Below are 16815 nucleotides of genomic sequence, written 5' to 3'. Positions count from 1 at the left end.
GTTTTTTTTTTTTTTTTTTTTTTTTTTTTTTTTTTTTTTTTTTTTTTTTTTTTTTTTTTTTTTTTTTTTTTTTTTTTTTTTTTTTTTTTTTTTTTTTTTTTTTTTTTTTTTTTTTTTTTTTTTTTTTTTTTTTTTTTTTTTTTTTTTTTTTTTTTTTTTTTTTTTTTTTTTTTTTTTTTTTTTTTTTTACAGCAGAGAAGGCTTGAAAGCTAATGAATGAACAGTTCACAGCTCAGAGATATCAACTATATGAAATCAAATGTGCATGGCACAGTAAGAGATAAGAAGAACACTGATGCATATAAATGAGATGGAACTGACAGGCCATCAAGTGTGTTTGACATCTTTCGGAAATTGGTTATAAAATGTGGTAGCTGCTTCAACCTGGAAAAAAATAGGGTCATTCTCAATATTACCCCAGTGGTGGTTTCTAGTTTGTCATGAAATGGAAATTGAGATCTCCTCAGTGCATGCCTGTTTTGGGTAAACCTCTCACTGCTTCCTCTGAAACCTGTAATTGAGAGGGGGAACTTCTGCAACATCCTCTGAGATCTGTGCATACACATACACAGGCATTTTGAAAGACAGGTACAGGGTGCTATTTTTTTTGCAATGAGATTTGTGCAGGGAAATTCTTTTGATTTCACTTGATTACCTTACCTGAAGCAATGGTGTGTGCAAATTTCCATCATCCTTTGCTTAATTAAGAATGCCTAAGATGTTCATATCTTTTGCTCTGTAAGTCATCCTTAGAAATTCTAATACTGTAACTTTTGCAACTTTGCCTGCCCTATTTAGGAGATTTTTTTTTTTTTTAAACAAGTAACAAATTCAAAACCGCTCCTGCAAGTTAATTCTGTGAGTTAATGTTTTCCATATGCAAGCTGGATTGATGTCAGTCAGCTGTTGAAAGGTTAGGTCATAGTTGGTGGTGCTCCTGTGACAGAGGTCAGGCAGTTAAAAAATTTACATTTCTTCAGTTCAGATGCAGGACCTGTTTAGGTATGTGCTCTTCACCACTTTCCTTGCAAAATTCACTTCAGTCATTTTGAGATGCCATTTAAACCACTCACTTGAGAGGTCTCACAGGTCACACAGAGTCACTGATATATGAGGTTGGCAGTCATCTACAGGGGTTGTCCAGTCCAATCCCATTCTCCAACAGGGTTACCTACAGCGGGTTTCTCAGGGCTGTGACCTATGAAGTTTTAAATATTTCCACAGATGGATACTCCACAGCCACTTTCTTCAGCTCAATTTGTTTTTTCTTACATTTAGGTTGTATTCCTTATGTTTCAGTTTGCACACATGATCCTTTCTGTCACTGGGCACCAGTGAGAAGAGTCTGACTCCCTCTTTATTCATTCCCTTTCACTGGGTGTTTGTGCATACTTGCTGAGACCCCACTGAACCATTTTTTTTCTCCAGCTTAAACAGTCCCAGCTCTCTCAGCCTCTCCTTATATCAAAGATCCTTGAATCTCATCTTCAGGGCTTTCTCACTTCTTTGCTGTCTCATTCCAACAGTCCATCTCTCTTGTATCTTAAAGCACAGAACTGGGCACATCACTCCAAATTTGGTCTCACCAAGGCCAAGTGGATGGGAAGGGTCCTTCACCCTTCTGACAACAGTGCTCCTAATGCAGCCCTGAAGGCTGTTGACCTTCTCTACTGCAAGGACCCATTGTGGGCTCATGGTCTGCTTGTTGTTCGCCAGGACCCCAAGGCCTTCACCGTAAAACTGCTTTCCAGACAGGTGACCTGCTTTTCATCTGTTTCACTGGGAAATGCCTCCCACATGTACCTGAGCAACTGTATTACTGTTTTTCAGATGGCTGATGACAACTTAAACCAGCAAAACTCTCGTGAAACCTTATGTTCTAACACCCAGCCAGCAACAAAGCAGCTGCTTGCTCGGTCCCCCACCGGCTAGAAAATGTGTGGGTTGAGGTAAAGGCAGTTTAATAGGGAAAGCAAAAGCCATACATTCAAGCAAAGCAAAACAAGGAATTAATTCACTGCTTCCTGTGGACAGGCAGGTGTTCAGCCATCTCCAGGAGAGCAGGGCCCCATCACGTGTAATAGTTACTTGGGAAGACAAATACCATCACTCTTAACTTCCTCTCCACCTTTCTCCTTCTTTCCCCCCGCTTTATATACTGAGCATGATGTCATATTGTCTGGAATACCCCTTTGGTCAGCTGGGGTCACCTGTCCCAGCTGTGTCTCCTCCCAGTTTCCAATTCACCCTATCCTCCTTGCCAGTGTGTCCGTGTGAAAAGCAGAAAAGGCCTTAGCTCTGTGTAAGCACTGCTCAGCAGTAATAAAAATTAATTTATCAACGCTGTGTTCAGCACAAATCCAAAACACAGCCTGACTAGTCACTGTGAAGAAAATTAACTCTACCTCAGCCAAACCAGCACATTATATCTGAGTGCCCTCACAGTATTTGGCTTAACACCTGATTGTCTACTTATTTAGCCCATATGGGTCAAAGACGGGACTATTACTTTGGAATAACTGCAGTGACACTTGTTGTCTAAACATGCCCCCTCTGGGATGCTTTCCCTTATGGAAGTTTTTTTTATCCTTTGTGGACTTTTTTTTTATCCTTTGTTTATTGTAGCCAGAAAGGGGACAGCGCATGTTGTCCTGGAGCTTTAGCCAGGACTGTCTTCTTCCTGTAGCCTTGTCTAGATATGTTAAAAATAATGTTGATTGAAACTCCTTACTGACTAGTGATTACTGTGGCAGTCTCTGTTTTCTCTTTATGTCAAGTTAGATGTCATGGATGGGATGTGAAAGAGGACAAAAAGACCTAGGCTTGTTATATGAATTCATGTGTATCCTTCCCTTCTGTTTCCCTGAAAGCTCTAAAAGTAGGCTTGAGGACAGAAAAACTACTTTTTCCTTCTGCTTGTGCCTGTAATGGCAGCCCCCCAGTTGCACGTAGATCAGCTCTCTGGAGCGTTCAGTGTTGGGCTGCTAAGAACAGACGCTGTTATCCAAAGAATGTTTATGACAAAGTGTGAAGTTTAGGATGAAGAACAAATGAGATGGAAAAAAAAGCTTTTCTTTACCAAAAAGTAACAAAAGAGACCTTAGTTGAAGCGTAGTTTAATGTTTTACATAATACATTTCTTTACAATCAGTTAACAGTGATACCATAGTGCAGCATTTTGTGCATTTAGAAAGTGACTTTGAAATCAGAGGTGCATTAAAAGAGCCTGTGAGGATCCTGAAACTATATTCTTGTTCTTCTGAGTGTTCTGTGTGCTGAATAACTGCAAAATCAATGCTAAAGTATTTAAAATCTTCATCTTGTCTAAGAGATAAAAGAAAGTTATGCAATTTTGTTTCTTACATGATGAGCTCAGCTGACATTATAACTTAATGATAGCCTAGAATTAGTGCTTAGAGGGAAAAAATAATCTCTTTCTGCTGCTGAATTCTGTTTCCTAAGTAACTAGTGTTATTGTACTGTCTGAGAAGCTGCAGGAGGAGAGAAGCTAAAAAGAGATAAACTTGATAGATTATTGAACCAAAATCAGTTCCACTGATCATCAGTAGAAAATAATCTGTTCAGGGGTATCTGGGAATTAGTGGCATTGGTGATCAATGATGTATACACAGTAAGGCTGCTTGGAGAGGTTCCTGCAGTAGGAATGTGTGACCCAGCAAGGCTGCTTTCCTTTGCACTTGCTATGAAATTTTATCTTACTTGCAATTTCAGTTAGCTTTCCAGGAAAAAAAAATCACCAGATGGTCTGAGTAAATTTGCCCTCAATATGCAAGAGTTCCTGTACTATTCTGAACTTGCAAAGAAGGATGCAAAATTTTAGTAGAGGAAGACTGACAGTAGATAGGGACTGTGAGTATTCAAGGTGGGGTTTGTTTGGGGTCCCTGGATATCCTTCTGTTTTTAGTGACAGATTTACCAACAGTGGAAGTGTCAACAAGTTTGTGGTTATCTAGCTGAATGGAGACAGTCATGTTTGCTGTTGTTATTATTTCTCACCTGACAAAAAACCCCTTGGGTATAACAGCCAGATCTTGTAAGGCTTAGAATTATCAATTTCCCTGTGTTTCTTTGTAGAAAGGGGGCATTTCCCTGTCACATTTCGGGGTATTTGGGGGTTGTTTTTGATTCAGCATTGCTTTCAGTTTAGAGCTCTGGGAAAACATATGACCTCTGGGAAAATAAATGTAGAGAGAAAAAGGAATTGCTTACCTCTTAAAAAGTTCTTGGTGTTTATTCGAAGCAATAATTAATCTGATAACTGCCATAACTCAGTTGCTTAGAGTCAAGTGCTAATAACGCTAAAGTTATGGGTTCAATCCCTGTATGGGCCACTGACTTAAGAGCTGGACTTAGTGATCCTTGTGGGCCCCTTCCCACTCAGAATATTTCTGTGCTTCTGTGATCCCTGGGGCAGTTCAAGAGAAATCATTCTGACAGGTTGCAGATGTTTCTCCCTTTAAGGACCAAGGTTTCAGCATCGTTATCCTGAGAACTGATGTGGAAAGCAAGGACAAACACAGTCCTCCAAACAGAGTTGGCACACCAAAGAGGTAATTTGTAGGGGTTGCGAAAACCTGTGATGATGTGAACAAACAATTATTTGGAAGGACTTTGATGGTGTCTCCTTTCAGCCTAAGCCTTTGTAAGACGAGAGATGTTAAATATGTATACATGCATGTGCATGTGACTGTGTGTTACAACAAGGCTGTCTGAGATTAATGCAGTTAAGTCTCAGCCAGCAGTGAGGCAATCTGGAGGTGTCCTGACTCAGCAAATAAGGACAGCAGCTAACCAGCCACTTTTTTCCAGGGTGAAGGAAATTCTTTTAGTAAATGATGCGGAGTGTTTTCCTGCTCCAGACAAGGTCCAGTGCAGCTTCCAAAGGACGTGTGTCTTCACTCATGTAATCAGGCTTGATCCTGCCACAATCCTGGTGCTCTGGTGATGCAGTATCATAGTGCATGCTCCCCCCTTTCCCCAGCATCCGCTTTCTTCCCCAGCTGGATGATTGACAGTCATTTGCTAATAGGACTGTCTCCAAAATACAGGGTAAATGGGTTTATGCAGCCCTGTAGGGACAGGGGAGCATGCAGGAAGCCACTGTGTTTGAATGGTTGTGCAAGGGCTTTGTATAACAGAAAAAAGCTGGCTCAGGAACACACAGAAACTGAAAATCTGGTACCAGTGTGTATTCAGGGCTTGAAAGAGGACAAGGCAGAGCCAGGATCTCACTTATGTACTAAGTACTAGAGGTGATGGTGTCCAAGGGCAGATAAGAGACCAGCAGAGATGCTGCTTCTTTCTGATCCACAGTAGGAGCCTAGAATTCATCAGCAACTCTGAATCTTTGCTAATGCTGTGTGGTCGTACTTGCCATGGGGTGTATAATTTCTGACAACCATTAAGACTGTGATTACTCATCCCTGCAATCAAGATTTCAAATTCCTTTCTTAGCCCTGGTGTCATTTTGTTCTGGAGGTATTACCTGCCTATTACATTAAAGACCCTTCAAAATCAATCTTCAACCACTTGACTGAACTGATGAAGTGAAAACATTGTGTGGGTGGCAGCTTGTCCCCTTGGGGACTGCAAACCAACTGTGCTGCCATCACACAAGTCTACAGATGTAGTCTCTTCCTTTTGCTGCTGTGCTTCTCGTGCCAGTGCCACGTAACTCATCTGGTCAGGCTGAGTGCTTTGCCCACCTCCTGCCTCTGGTGGGGGGGAGTGTGCTGCCTCCTCAGTGAAAGGTGAAACCTTTCCAGATGCAGAGCGAGCCAAAGATGGTCCTGAGCGTGGGGAAGGAGAGAGCTGGCATCACGGTGGTTTTCACTGCATTCTAATAACGCTGATTTTCTTTTGTACTTTCTGCAGGGGCTACCAAAGACATGGGGAAGATGCTGGGTGGAGATGAGGAGAAGGACCCAGATGCTGCCAAGAAAGAAGAGGAACGACAGGAAGCCCTCAGGCAACAAGAGGAAGAGAGGAAAGCCAAATATGCCAAGATGGAGGCTGAAAGAGAAGTTATGAGACAAGGGATTCGAGACAAGGTAGGTATCTGGCTTTCAGCACACACTGGTCAACTCAATTCCCTGTGGAGAACAGCTGTTTCCAGGTGATTTGTTACTAGTTCCCTGAGCACCTTAATAGAGTCAGGTAATTACTTTGTCATACTGAACTTTCTGACCTTGTGCAGTATTCCTTTTGTCTGCATGGGGCCAAATTTTGACACAATCCTCATCATTCAGGATGGAAGCCTGAGTAGGAATGAATTTCTCTGGTGGCATGGTACATCTTGCAAAGAGTTACTGAGAATAGTTCTGCACATAAGGAATTTGAGATTATGCTTCTAAGAAAAGAAAGCACTTGGGGGAAATTGTCTACCTGTGGCTCTGCCAGAGAAAGGTATTCATATGATCATTTAAAAGAGGTTACTAGTTACAAGACAGACACATGCAGAAGCTCCACCTGGTCAAAATTTTGTTGTTTTATAATCATAGAACCATAGAATGGTGTGGGTTGGAAGGAACCTTAAAGATCATCTAGTTCCAAGCCCTCTGCCATAGGCAGGGATGACATTCACTAGATCAGGTTCCTCAGGACCCCATCCAACCTGACCTTGAACACTTCCAGAGATGGGGCACCCACAGCTACCCTGGGCAACCTGTCCCAGTGCCTCACCACCCTCTGAGGAAAGAGTTTCTTCCTAATACCTAATCTAAACCCATCCTCTTTCAGTTTAGAACCATTGCCCTTGTCCTGTCACTATGTGGCTGTATAAAATTTTCCTGTCCTCCCTTTTTATAAGTCACCTTAAGGAACATAAGTTTGCAATGAGGTCTCCCCAGAATCTTCTGTTCTCCAGGCTGAACAACCCCAGCAATAATGTATTTAATGAATATATATCTAGAGAGTTGAGCATACTAGCATAAGGATATCAGTGTGTGCCTATTATATTTAATAGATGTTTGAAGGTGGAATTGTTTCTAGGCAATGACATAAGTCATGAGGGTGGGAGAAAAAGGAATGAATTTCTGAGTTGCAGGCAAATGAGCCTGTGCTCTGTTTCCACTGGTCACCATCTCTTCTGCCAGATGATCGAACTGTTCCCAGAGGTAGATGGGGGCTGCATTTTTCTTGCCGCTGGGCAAACTGCTGTAAAAGCATTTAAAAAGTCTGAGATGCACTCTGTTATAATTCCAAAGTGATCACATTCACTGGTAGGATGTATACAGCCTGAGCTGGAGTAAAGCATCCAACCAGTGTGTATTTTCCTGTGATACTGGCAGCTATCTAGACTTTGACGAATTAGCTGAGTGCTGAGTGGCAAAGTCTCTGGGAAATACAGTGAATCCTTGAGCAATATGGCAAGGAGTTGGGTCTGCAGAGAGAGAGAGAACAAGAATACTTGCAGGAACATTATTTGGCCTCAGTCAAGGCTCTGAACTGTAGCTTTTCTAATGGTGTGGTAGGCTACCTCTGAGATAATAATCTCAGTTCAGCTTTGGGCAGGACGCCTAGGTTGTGAAAACACAGGGGAGCAGTTTCCTGTGGTTTTCGGTTTTCTTTCCCCTGTGAGTGATCCAGGTAGCATGCATTTGAAAAATGAAGGTGTTCTCTGCAGAATCAGAAAAGATGGAAGAAGCTGTAAAAAGGAGGTGTAGTTTTCTTTTTTTTTTTTTTTTTTTTAACATTTGAGAAGTCATGAAAGAGAGATTACTTTGTCCTGACAAAGAGATGAATTTGATTATATCCAAGGCTCTGTCTTCAAGTACTGCCAATTGGTGGCTAGAAAAATGAAACAAATGTTGAAAGAATTAAAGAAATAGCTTGATTATTTCCTCCATTAATTGATTATTTAGTTCTTACCTTCATTTTTTTTCCCAAATCCAGTGAAAGCAAAAATGTAGAAAAGGAGAAAACTGAAACAGAAGTTTTGTCTGGTGTGTATACATACACAAGTTGTTGTCAGCAGGTATTAATTAAATCCAGGACATTTGAAGTTTTAGACAGCTCCATGATGATATTTGCTCATTTCTCCCATGAAAGAGTGAGAAATGAGCAATTAAGTTGAGTAGGAACAGATAATTTACACAGAATACAGGTTTGAAAGTGTGTGTCCTAGGTCATGAACCCACAGTCACAAAGTTAGTCCTTTAGTGCAGCTGTAGGATGTTGGGGAAACAAGCCAGGAAATCACATTTTCACCAGTTAGTTAATAAGGTTTCTAGGTGAGGCTGACAGAAGGGACAGACTGATGATGTTTGTTGTTTTTGACTTTTTGCCTTGGCCTTGCAACAAATGCGATGAATGTGCTCTCTTGTTTAGGGCTTCAGGAGATGTGGGAGCTGTGGCAGAGCTTGAAAGGAATAATGACAAATGCCACAGCCTGTGTTAGCTTCTGGTTTTAAATCCGGTCTGTTAAACTGAGACGCATATGCCCCTAGCCCTGCATGGCAGCTTGGCACAGAAGTGGCTTAGGGAGAGAATAGTATGAATTATGCAGAAATCAGATATAATAAAGTCCAGCACCTGATAGTGAAAATGGACTGACAGAATGTAAAGAACATAGCTAGGGTATACTCCATCTTCCTCCTACCCCAAGAGATGAGTTTGCAGCTTGCCTTCTGATATGGTCTGTTCTTGGTCTTAACACTAATGCCTCACAGATCTTCTGGGCCCTGTTACAGCTGTCCCTGGGAAGAGGTGCCACACTTGACCAACACAGGCAAGGCTGCCAAGAGGCCTTCAGTGCCCCTGTGTCTGGTGGGTGAGGCTCTGGATAGCTAATATCCCTGTTACCTTGCTAATACCAAGTACTGTCAGCTTGCTATGCTGCATCAGCTCTTGTTTCCAGGGCTCTTGGGTGGAATATGGCCTTCTATAAACAGATGAGCTTGTTTGTGTATATGCACACCTGCAAACCTCAGCTAATTACCTTCTTCGTGTAATAATCCGTACTTAGTTATTTACATAATTAATTATTTCCACCACTGTTGTAGAACCCAGTCCCTAGGAAGCCCTAGCCAGTGCTTTGTAATTAACACTCAACCTGTCTTGGCTGATAGTGAGACAGTATCCATAGTTTGGCTTCCTGAAAATCTCACATATGTTTGGGCAGTCAGCACTGCTGAACCCATGCTGAAAAGTAGCAAGAGGTGTGGGCTATCCTCACAGTGGTGGGGGTTTAAACCAAAAAGGATGTGAGCATGGTCCTCTGTCCAAATGCCTTGACTTCAAGAGAGAATTTAGGTTTGATTTTAGTCCATGCCTGAGGTGGAGCATGAGCTTCTTCAGTAGTTCAGTTCTCAGAGTGAAAGGGGGAAGTGTGTCTGGCCCATCGTGTCTTTGACCAGCCTTATGTGCTGGTCATGTGCTATATAGCACATGGGTTTTGTTTCTGTGCTATAAAGCAGAAAATTAGTTATATTAATTAGGATTTCTGTGCTTGTATTATTAAGGATTCATGTGCTATATAAAGCAGGATTTTAATTATATTAATAGAGATTCCCACCCTTCAACTGAAGCATGAAATCTGCATAAAAAGTATGGAAAGGTGTCACATGGAAAATTCTAATGCTGGAAGAATTAAGGTTGTTTCTACAGTTGTAATTGGCTTTGTTGGGTGCTGTCTAAAGATTGGGGCATAGTGCATGATCATATGTTTATGCTTCTAGGAACCTTAGCTCTCCCATTGCACAAGAAAAAGTCAATTGTTGTCTTAATAAGCAGATGCTTAGTATTTCATCTCTGTCATGCCTTACAATGTGTGTTTCCAAGCTCATTTACTATGTAGTGTTGAAATTCGGAGTGCAGTATAATGAATTTGGGGATTTAATTCTCTGTTGCTATTATTACTGTGCATTGACTAGCATAGTTGAGTTTATCCCAAGCATGGATTCTTCTGAGATTTATCAGGGTGGGGGATAAAGTTCTGTTTAGTGTTTTCTAGTTGCAAGGTATGAAAGCAGAAGGGTCATTATGTGACTCAAGCTTTTATGGCAGGAGAACTTATTGCATCAGTGATCCTCTGTGACACAGTTAGAAATGCTCAGGACTTCTTGTCCCCTTGTATGCAGTAGGGAATGGTGAAATCTGGGTTTAATGTTTGTTCCTGCAGGCAGCATATCACACAGCGGGGGAATGTGCAGTCCTTGTTCTGTTTAAGTGTAAGTCCTTCTGTCTCTGGATGTGAGCCACTAATTCTTCCCATTTTTCTTACTGTGCCATAAAATGTTTTCAGTGATTAGGCAGTAAGATTCTCTGCAGTATTTGGTGTTGTCCATAGAATCACAGAATGGTTTGGATTGGAAGGGGCCTTAAAGCCCCATGCAGTCAGGACCTGAGTAGTGCCAAGGATGGGGCATCCACACCTTCTACAGGCAGCCTGCTCCAATGCCTCAGCACCCTCACAGTAAAGAATTTCTACCTGATATCTAATCTAAACCTGGTCTCTTTCCATGAAAAGACATTCCCCATTGTCCTGTCAGTCCAGTCCCTTGTAAACAGTACCTTTAGGTACTGGAAGGCTGCTCTAAGTCTCCCTGGAGCCTTCTTTTCTCCATGCTGAAGAACCCAAACCGTCTCAGCCTGTTTTCGTAGGAGAGGTGCTTCAGTGCTCATTTCATCTTCATGACCCTCCTCTAGACTCACTCCAACAGGTCAGTGTCCTCCTCATGTTGGGGGCCCCAGAGCTGAAGACAGTACACTGTGTCCCAGAAACCCATGAAAAATATTCAGTTCTTTGTGGATATTTAAGACTTATAATTTTCTGGCCTTCCATGGCTTAAGGTATTGGAATTTGCATCTAAGAAAGTAAGAACATTTGGGTTGCTGGCAATGGGAGCAGTCCTAAGCTAATGTCTTTATCTTCTCCAGTGGGAAAATGTTCTCATAATGAGCCCTTTTTTTTAAAATCTGACTGTTGAACTTACTTTCAGAACTAAATCACTCAGACAAAAATGCAGTCAGGATTTATAGCTGCAGTCCTAGATTCTTATGGGAGATAACCAGCATGCAACATAATATAATTATTTAATTTTAATATTTCATTTGCATATTTCCTTATGTAACTGGTGCATAGCTGTAAAAATCCTGTCGTAGGACAGGAAAGATAGCAAAAATGTGAATTGGCTCTGTTCTTCAGCAATATCAGACCTTTGAAACTAAAAACTCCAAGCTCGGGAGTGCAAACTTGAGTTTGGTAAAACTTTTTTGCTATAGAATAGCTTCCCACTGTTATCTAAACATTCTTGATTCCCTCTTGTATACCTTCAGATGCAGATATTGCCAAGGGCTTTAAAAATACAAAGGATTGAAAGTTTGCTGCCTGAAAATGCAATTTTGATGGTGCAGTTTTTCCTTGTGAGGAAGAATTATATAGTACATTTTTCACTGGAGACTATAGAGAGCTGGAAAAAGTGCAGAAATTGTATTATTTGCATGCCACGATGTGAAAGATCTCAAAGAAAATATTTTTGTCAGCAATGAATCATGTTCTCTAATTCAAAAGATAAAATTCATGTCTCAATGAACACAAAGATTCTGTCTGATCTCTTCCAGTTTAAATAATTGATGTTAAACCAGTGATGTAAGTTTTTATCCAGCACTTGTGATCTAATGAAGATGTGGCTACTGTTCAGTGTGGGGGGGCCTTAAAATAGATTTTCAGAGATCTATATATATTACACAGATGGAGAGGTATCATTAACTGTACTCTTCTGCTTCTACAGTGGATTTTTATAATTCGGGATAAAAAAAACAAAGAAAAAATATTCTGCTGAGTTTAGTTCAGTGCAGATTCTATTTGCAGTAAAGGCAGAAGTGTTTACAACTGGGTCACAGGCCCTCTAGCTATGATAAAGCAAAAGGCTTGGCTATGACACTCCCAGTGTGATGATTTGCAAGACAGGGATTAGAGTGGAATGGATGAGTGGGATGAGTGGGAACAGTCGCAGTGGCACAAATGATGAAAATTGAAAAGAATTGCACTCTTTGCAGCAATTAAATCATGAACTGCTCTGGGTGAGAGAGTTTGCAAGGGCAACATCCTGTGATGTTCTGGCCACATTTGATTCGTTGATTATTGGAGACAGTAGAAGCTGTAGAAAGCCCAGGCAGATTCAGAAGAAAGAAACACATCTGCAGGGTGATTGAAGGGCATTGTAACCCCACAGATCATTTTCATATTGGTATTTGGAGGGTTCCAAGGGGGTTAAGTGATTTGATCTGGACTAGACTTTTGTCACCCTACCAGTTGTATATAGGGCTGTCCTGACTGGCCTGTGTTGTCTCTGAGCCAGATTCTTGAGTATCTGCTACCAGTTTTCTTCATAGGTTAGAGTACAGATCTTTAGCATCAAACTTGTTTCCAAACTACAGCCCTTCTCAATTTTACTGAGTCGCCCAGTTCCCTAGCACTTTCAACTTTTGGAAATTCCAGACAAGATTTACTTTTCTGCTCTCTATCTTCAAAGTCCCCTTGTGTGGAAGGCAGTCACTGTCTTTTGTGAAGGGGTGAACAAAATGGTCTCCTTCAGTAAGAGGAAGCACAAACAGAAAGTGAAAGGTTAATGAAGTTATCTGGTTATGCCTAAGTTCAGCAGTCTCTCTTGCAAGTTGAGAGAGAATGATGCCTTCCCAGATGTGCTTTTTAGCACAGAACAGGGATTGATGTTCCTGGTAAGGACCTCCAAGGCTGTTATTAAAGGTAGTCATCTTCAAAGTGATTGTAGAGACTCTGCTCCTACATAATCTAGTAGTTTTGTCCTTTATATTCCCTTAGAAGTCCCAGGATATGCAACATGTCTTGGCCTATGTGAATCCAACCACCTACAACTGTAGAGTTCTCTAGGTGGTCTGAATGAAACTGTGAGCCAGGCCTTACCTCTTGGCATTAAACTAACAGAACTTCACCGATGAGAAAAGCTGCATACATTCCTTCCTGGGATGTAGGACTTTTTTTTTTTTTTTTTTTTTTTTTTTTTTTTTTTTTTTTTTTTTTTTTTTTTTTTTTTTTTTTTTTTAATTCATAAAAGGAAGTCACTTTTAGCAAACCATTGGAGCTTGGAAGTAAACTGGCATCGTTTCGATGTGCTTCCATAATAGTTAGAGGTTCCATTATTTAGCCAAACCCAGAAGGTGCTGACTCCCCCACTGGCTCCTTTGGGTCTCATTAATCTGCTTCTTTGTGCAGCTCTGCCTTGCTCTAACTTGGTTTCTCTGTTTCACGCTAGTCCAAATCTATGCCAGTAGATGTCACTTTGGATACTTGCTAACGAGATCCCACTGGGTGATGCTTCTGAAGTTACTGAAATGTCTCCTGAAGTACAGCCGTTCTTACCGCTACTCTCTGACTGGGGGGTCCTGTACAGTCATTCAGGTGAAATCCTCACTTAAATTTTGTTTTGCTGACCTGACCGGCAAAACCTACACGCGTTGCTGAGAGGGTTCACCCACTCAGAACTGGGAGCAAAATAAGCCCAAGCAGATGACTTACGCTTAATAGTGCTGCAGTTTAACTAGGTGAGGTGTCTGAATGGTGTCTCAAGCCTTCCTGGGTATGACTCTTTGAAACTCCATGCATTTGGCTCATGTACTTGAAGAGACACAAAATATGGACCTCAGCAAGTGGTCTTTTGCAAGTTCTTTTCCAGTACTACTGCTACTGTGCATTTACCTCTGAAATACCATGTAGCTCTGCTTCTGCCTTTTTGATGCCTCTTTGTAAGAGTGGCTGAATGATGATCTTGTTCACATCAGCTGGCACAACCAAGCTACACAGGGGCAAGAGCTTTTTCTCACGAGATCTCCAAAATGTAATTTTTATAGACTATTATTTAGTTTAATTATTTATATTAGATATTTTACACATTAATTATATAGATTCTATCATGTACAATATTATATATTAATTATATTAATTATATAATTTAATTAATAATGGGGTTATTATCAATTTTACTTAGCATTATTGTGTGAGATTTACAGGTGGAGAAATTGAGTGGCTTACCCAAAATCATGCAGTGTTTGATTAGGGAATCAATTTCCTGAGGTGGAGGCTTAGGGAGATAGTCTAACCCTTTTATAAATGGGGCTTCTTCTCTTCCAGAAAACCTGAACAACTCCATAGACAAGCAGACCATGTCAGAAGTTAAGGACTTAGAAACGAAGGTCATCCCAGGGTCTTTATGACCCATAGTCTCATTGTCACTGGTCTCTAGGAGTGGTTGCCATGCCCGCACCTGCCCACTTGGAATATCTTTAGCCGCTAGAGCTAAGGCCACATGGAATTTTTTTCTTGGCTAAATCACAAGGGATAAGATCAAGAAGCAGAGCAGCTCTGCTGCTTTGGGGAATAAAATATTGTTTTCTTGATGGAAAACAAACTTAGTCAGGATAGTATAAAATTTGATTAAGTAGCTGGAGGAGCTCTGAGCTTTCTTCCAGCACAGCCACTCCAAATCTTTTGGTTCATCTTATCTTTAAAAGTAGACAGGTCTGTCCTTTGGATCCTTCTGGATCACGCTACTTGTGTCAGCCTCAAAATACAGACAATTAGATGATAGTAATTTGATTAGTACCATTGCCTCTGATAAGTACAGCTATACTTTTTTTTTCATGGAACTTTTTTTTCCTTGCTTATAAACCAGATGCAAGGGGGAGGGCTTGTACCATTGTTGATTCTTTTTTTAAGTTAAGCTGATTCAAGGACTGTGCAGGTTGCCAAACAGGATTTAAAGGTCTGTTCCATTTTTGCTGCAGCCAAAGAGCTCCCATTACTGCTTAAAATCAGGGAATAGCTACATTATGTCTCTTCTCTTGGCAGTTTGTTATCTGAGTCTTGAACAATCATATAACTCACCAGGAATTAATGAGGCCAGCGGAATTATGCCTGCTTAAGAATGCAGCCTGACGCCTTCGTGGCTCAGCTAATGGAGGCATCATTCTTTTCCTGTGAAAGTCATCAGAGGCAGGCTCAGCCTTTGAAATGCTGCTGCTTCCTTAGAACAAGCTGTGACTTTGTGCTGGCCTCACCATGAAGTTCTGCATCTGTTCTGGCATTGCTTTCAGTTTCATCGGCCTGGGATTTGAGACTGTCAAAGAGAGTTAGTCACCTCATGCCTGAAAGAAGGGCTCATATAAGGCCAGATCTGAGTTCATGCATGGGACAAGGTGGTAAAGTTTAAAGCATGCTTTTCTTGTCCTAGTTGTGTAGCCTTTGCCTGCCCTGTGTCTTCATTCCCCACAGATGCTTGTTGCTTATCGTTAAGCTGGTAAAAGAAAGGATGGTTTGCATGCCCCGTTTCTAGTGACTGGAAGTTCATATGGCCTTCCTAAGGGTCTCAGGAGTTCTCCTTCTGTCCCTCTTGGCTGGCTTTGAGGCAGTCATGAGTAGAGCTAACTCAGTCTTAGAAGACACCAGTGCAAAGTGCCCTCTCCAGGGCTCCAGGTCAGGACCATCCTCTTGCTTGCTGATGGAGGAGGAAGGCTGTGGCCTTCCTTTGACCATATAAGAGTTTGAGGAAGACAGGCTGGCTGCTGCTGGGAGAGGAGCAGGGAAACATTCACCCTTTCATTATTTTCATTGGCTATGGTTTTCTAGGGTTCCCTCCTTTCCCTTTCAGCACAACCTTGTCCCTCTGTCTACTCCTGCTGGGGTTATTCATTTGAGTGGGAGACTTCATGGAAGAATGTCTTTTCCTTGGTTGCAACGAAGGGAGGAAGAAGACAGCCTTTCAGCTCCAGGCCACCACACTCAGATTCCCCATCTTTTCCTAGAACTGTTGACATGATCTTCACAAGACCATCAGCCTAAACCAAGTACTGTGGAACATGCACTGTGCTTTTATGCTTTTGGTCCCAAGCTAGGCCTCCCAGCAGCTCATTAGAAATTTAGGATCATAAAACGGCTGATCTTACTTTTGAAACTGGCACCATGTGGTTCTGTAGGATCTCACTAGTAATTTTACAGCTGCTAGATTATTTCTGTCATGCTTCTTTATGGGGATATATATTCTCCTTGTTGAACAGTCTGACCCTAAATTAGAGGAAGCATTCTTCAGTCAGAGATCAGTCAAAGATCAAAACACAAAGATAATCCAAGTAAATGCCTGATGTGGGAAAAGCAGCTGATAAACTTCCCCTTGAATAGTGCAGAAAGCACAGTGGGGCTTCTAGGTGTTTTATAATCAGGATTTGCATGCCTGATTGAAAGTTTATTCCAGCTGCTGCCAAGTTGTTTTGGGGATAGAGGCATCCCAGTGTATCTCTCTTGAAAATCCCTCAGCTGTTCTCTCACATTCTGAGGTTTCTATTGAATCACTGGTTGTTGACTTGTGGGTGGTGCTGAAAGCATTTCTTTCCCCTGTTTAATGAGTGAGTAAGATACCATAGGCAGAATATACCAATGTAAACCTAGCCTGCAAAGGCAAAAGTGGAAAAACAGTGTTGCAGAGAAGCAGAGGATCAGCTTCAATATCTGTGTGCTTGGTCCAGCTGCATATTGGGTTGGAATATTTTCTCACTTCCTATCTTCTGATGTTCTAAACCCAGATTTCCATGTACTGTTATTTGCAGTAACTGTTATGTTTGTTATGTAGGGAAGAAGCTAGTAAACTTCCTCCAATGAGGTAAGGACAGCACCTCCACTTTCTGCAGTCAATCTCTTGTTGAATGACAAGGAAGACTTTTCTGCCCCTGCCCACTTTGAGTTATTTTCATATAAAATGGAGTTTTAAACCTCAAGGTGGGAATTGAAATCTGTGGCTTAAATTTAGCACACTTTGATCTGGA

The 16815-nt window shown here is 41.3% G+C and overlaps 1 protein-coding gene across 2 annotated transcripts in view; it reads left to right on the top strand.

Moving 5' to 3' along the window:
* The window catches only part of LOC114056952 (complexin-1), a 106319-nt gene that overhangs the window by 57401 nt on the left and 32103 nt on the right, over positions 1–16815 (top strand). For both annotated transcript variants that reach the window (XM_027882629.1, XM_027882628.1), the window contains exon 3: positions 5896–6071. In XM_027882629.1, the coding sequence (XP_027738430.1) occupies positions 5896–6071 (176 nt within the window). The remainder of the gene's footprint in view (positions 1–5895; positions 6072–16815) is intronic.

Source organism: Empidonax traillii, unplaced genomic scaffold, assembly GCF_003031625.1.
Source record: "Empidonax traillii isolate 1590-97213 ecotype Southwest subspecies unplaced genomic scaffold, ASM303162v1 scaffold108:size1079785, whole genome shotgun sequence".
Classification (NCBI taxonomy): domain Eukaryota; kingdom Metazoa; phylum Chordata; class Aves; order Passeriformes; family Tyrannidae; genus Empidonax; species Empidonax traillii.
Note: the sequence above shows the minus strand (reverse complement) of the source record. Positions and strands in the feature narration are given on the sequence as shown.